We start from the raw sequence: 4,199 nt of genomic DNA on the forward strand, positions 1-4,199 counted from the left end.
TTGTACGGACTCGCCGTGTTCCTTGGACTAACGTGCGTGCTTGGTGTTTGTTGATGCCCACACTTTTGTTGTAGACTTATTTTCTTCTAGGATCACTTTTTTGCTTTTCAAAAAGCACCCTTCAGACGTTCCTTAGAGGAGGTCTCTTGCCAGCCTGCTCACTACTGGTGTTTGTGAACATCTTTACATTGCTCTCATTCACAAAAGCACTGTGGTGGGCTCTGGGTCTTAGCCTGACACTGACTATCAGCGTTTTGGAGGCATCAGTGTTCTGTGGCTGTGCGGAGACCTACGGACTCGTGAGCCATTCTATGCTGTGTCCTCTGTCCTCACCCCTGTACACAGCCGAGTTTCCTGTGCTCCGTCCTCACCCCTGCCTCTCCTCACCCCTGCCTCATCCCTGCACGTGGCTGAGATTCCGGTGCTCTGTCTTCATCCCTGCACTCGGCTGAGTTTCCCGTGCTCTGTCCTCACCCCTGCCTCACCCCTGCATGCAGCCGAGTTTCCTGTGCTCTGTCCTCACCCCTGCATACGGCTGAGTTTCCCATGCTCTGTCCTCACCCCTGCCTCACCCCTGCACGCAGCCGAGTTTCCCGTGCTCTGTCCTCACCCCTGCCTCACCCCTGCATGCAGCCGAGTTTCCTGTGCTCTGTCCTCACCCATGCACATGGCTGAGTTTCCTGTGCTCTGTCCTCACCCCTGCCTCGCCCCTGCAGATGGCCGAGTTTCCCGTGCTTTTCATGTTACAGGTTCACTGCGAAGTGTGGGGACCTGGGTTTCTTCTTTTTTTGTCCTCTCTGGATATGTTGTGTATCCAGATCTGCAGATTCAAAAATCGTGTCATTCTGTGAATTTTGCAGCAGCGTGTTGGAGGATTGCCTTCTGCCTGTGTTTCTACTATGAGGCTCTGGTGTGTCCACTTTGCCCCAGGAATTGTTTTCATTTGAATCTCAGGTGCACAGTTGAGTAGCACACTCTTATCATTAATCCACAGGTGGCCATTTTTAAATGATTGATTTGTCTGTGTAACAAACAGACCCTTGTGAGCTCACAGCAGGAAAACCAGACACTGTGGAAGCTGCCCACACCCATCTGTCCCTGAGTCTAGCTCCATCTTTCCCTTGCCCTTCTTATGGTCTCGTTTGGTTGCATCTCTAAACATTTCTAGGTTCCCAGGATGTTATTTGGCTTCAGCATTCGGTGTAGCCCTAACTGACCCCTGCTGAGGCGAGACGTGCATGCTCCATGTGAAGCCCCAAGAACCCCACTGTCTTTCCTGGCTGGGGGAGCAGGGACTGTGCCCGGCCCTGCGTGGGCATCGGACCTGGTTCTTTCTCGTGGTTCTGTTGGTAGTTCTTTCCTCAGCCTCCTCATGCGCATGGGATGTGCTCAGCGGAACCCTCGGCGGTGGTCAGGGGCCACTGTCCAGGGTCTCCTCTCTGGCGTTCTGGCCTCTAAGCTGCGGCCACCTCTGTTTCCCTAGCTCTCCTTCCAGCCTCTCCGCTCAGGGAGTCCACTAGGCTGTGCCTTCCCTGTGCTGCAGTCTGGAAACTCCCTAGAGGCAGCGAACAGGGTGGTGGAGGGGGCCCTTCTGGTCGGGGGCCTTCCTTCTGCTACCCTCAGGGACCACTGACCCTTACGCTGTGGTGTCCAGTGTCTGGAAGGTCACTGGTGCACGTATTTTGTTTATTTGGGGGTCCCTGGTGCATGTATTTTGTTTGTTTGGGGGTTGTTTTGGACAGTAGGGTAAATTCAGCCCCTGTTATTCCATCTACATCAGAAGTGTCGTTGTTCATAGCTACAGTTCACCCACCGTGACTGGTCACTGACTGTCCATCATGTAAACAAACCACAGCTCAGCTCTGCAGGTTCTGCTCTCCCGCCCCTTCGCGTGCTCTGCATTCCCAGCCGCCCCCTTTTCTTCTTCGTCTCCGGAAGCCGCACGTGTGCTCTGCTGTTTCTCGTGACATTCTCATCACCGTGTTGTGCGAGTGTCACTTTGTCCAGAGCCCCCTGTGTGGCCATCCTGTAACCTGCTGCAACCGGTCTGGCCCTCTGAGGTCAAGTGGAGGTCTGGTTTCCGGGGACTCGCTCAGAATGGGTGCTGTCTTCTGTTTCTGGTCTTTATTTTATGTTTATGGCTTGATCTTACTCTTTGGGTATCTGGGGGTCCCCCAGGCACACCTCCCTCCAGAGGGGGGCCTTCTGCTTCTGTCAGAGGGCAGGACAGGGAACGGCTTCTCCCGGTGGTGGAAGGTTCACAGTTAGAATCCCAAGCATGGCTTCCGCATCACTGGGCTGAGGCAGGGCTGCCACCCAGAGCCTCTGCTCCAGGGCTCCAACCACTGAGCCACCCCTTGCTGTGGGTCCTGGCTGGGCTCCCTGCCCCCAGCGGCCTTCACGGAGCCCCGAGCATCACCTGGACGCTGCCTGGTGTCTGCTGTGGCTGCTCCAGGCCCCCTGCAGACCCTGGCCTGCCGTGTGATCCCAGCCAGGTTGCAGAAGCCCCTGCAGGCTCTCCGTGGAGCGGCCAAAGGAGCCTGTGGTGTGGCCAGTGGTAGCTTCAGTAGCTTTCCGTGGCCGGTGTGGTTTTGTCAGAAGCAAGCCCTGCGTGGCCATGTGGAAATGTTTGTGAAGCACACTTCTTGCCATTTCATGCTATCGAGAGGCTTCTGCTCAGAAATAGGCTGAACTCGCGGCTGCATGATAGCAGGCAGTGACGTTTGCTGGCCGTCTAAAGAGCTGCTCTTGTCTATCTTGTCAGTCCCTGAGCAGTCAGCGCGCCCTGGTCTTGCACCTGCTGGGGTCACCGAGAGGCAGACAGAGCTGCAGAGGCAGCATCTCACTCTGGCAAAGCATCCGAGGCCCCCAGGAAGGGGGCAGGGACATGGGGGAGCAGTGACATCACCACATCACACCCAAGTCACTGGGGTGCAGTCTGGAACCAGCCCCAAATTGAGAGTGCCCAGCATCTCTCGGACCCAGCAGCTGAGCTCAAATACGCCCCAGAGGCCATCATGCCCACCACGGCAAACACAGTCTCACTGCTTTTTAAAAATCAAGTAATAATTGATTTACAGAAGTGAGTGAGGCTTCAGATCCCTGGCCTGTCAGGAGCATGGTGGTCCGGGCCCCCCACAAGCCCCCCACTCTCCCAGGGCTTGTGGTAAGGAGGCTGCAAACTCTGTGCTCACTGCCGGCAGCTGGTCCCAGCCATGAGAGGTGGGTGTTGGCCCGGGGCTGCCCCTCTGCAAGCAGCTGCACTGTCTGTTTCTGAATAAACCTGTTTTCTTTCCAGCTCCGCCACTGGCTCAAGGTGTAAAGGGAGCAGAGACAAAGACCCCGGGAGATCGTCCCGCCGTGGGAGAGACGCCAACAAACCATGGAAATCTAAGCTTCAGGAGCAGGAGGCAACTTCCACTCTCCAACCTCTACCGAAAACAAAAAACGAAGCAGAAGGCGCGTCTCTTCTGACTGTTTGCACCTTTCCGTGCCGGGAGCGCAGCTCGCCGTGTCGTCTGTCGCTGTAATAACGCGTAGATCTGTGCAGTGTGGTCCACCCCATTCCCGCCCCCGCAGGGCAGTAAAATGCCCACCTTCCTGCTGTCTGTGTGAGGCTCCCTCCCTGCCCCGGCTCCCAGCTCCGAGGCTGCCTGGGGCACTGTGTTCTCAGGTGGGGATCCCCATCCTTGCTGACGCACCCCGCGGGAATGACTCACGTGCTCACCGCCGTCACTTCCTAGACCGTTTATTTCGCCCGTGTTAAAAAGCCGTGCGCCCTGCTTTGTTTAGCTGTGCAGAAGGTGACCTGGAAGAAACCACGAGCTCCTGCAAAGTCCTTTCCTGATGCTTGGCTCCCAGCAGAGGCTGCAAATTGAGCGTTCAGCTGACACATTGCACACAGAGTCATTCAGAGGCATTGGAGGATAGGGGTCCTGGTGGGTCTCACCAGGAAATTCTGTTTATGTTCTTGCAGTAGAGAGAAATAAAACTCCTTGAAACCAGCTCAGGCTACTGCCACTTGGGCCACCTGTGGGTCCTCGTGGTGTAGCCCTCACAGAGGAGTGACCTACCCTGGGATGCATGCAGGCCCCTCACAGGAGCGTGTCCCACCCCAGGACACACGGGCAGACCCCTCACAGGAGCGTGTCCTGCCCCGAGATGCATGCAGACCCCTCACAGGAGCGTGTCCTGCCCCG

The 4,199-nt window shown here is 56.5% G+C and overlaps 1 protein-coding gene across 1 annotated transcript in view; it reads left to right on the forward strand.

Moving 5' to 3' along the window:
* The window catches only part of SLC6A3 (solute carrier family 6 member 3), a 52,847-nt gene extending 48,676 nt beyond the window's left edge, over positions 1 to 4,171 (forward strand). The window contains exon 15 of the mRNA XM_017515945.2: positions 3,299 to 4,171. Coding sequence (XP_017371434.1) covers positions 3,299 to 3,322 — 24 coding nt within the window. The 3' untranslated portion in view covers positions 3,323 to 4,171. The remainder of the gene's footprint in view (positions 1 to 3,298) is intronic.
* Positions 4,172 to 4,199: the final 28 nt, after the last annotated feature.

Source organism: Cebus imitator, unplaced genomic scaffold (assembly GCF_001604975.1).
Source record: "Cebus imitator isolate Cc_AM_T3 unplaced genomic scaffold, Cebus_imitator-1.0 Scaffold567, whole genome shotgun sequence".
In the NCBI taxonomy this organism is placed as follows: Eukaryota; Metazoa; Chordata; class Mammalia; order Primates; family Cebidae; genus Cebus; species Cebus imitator.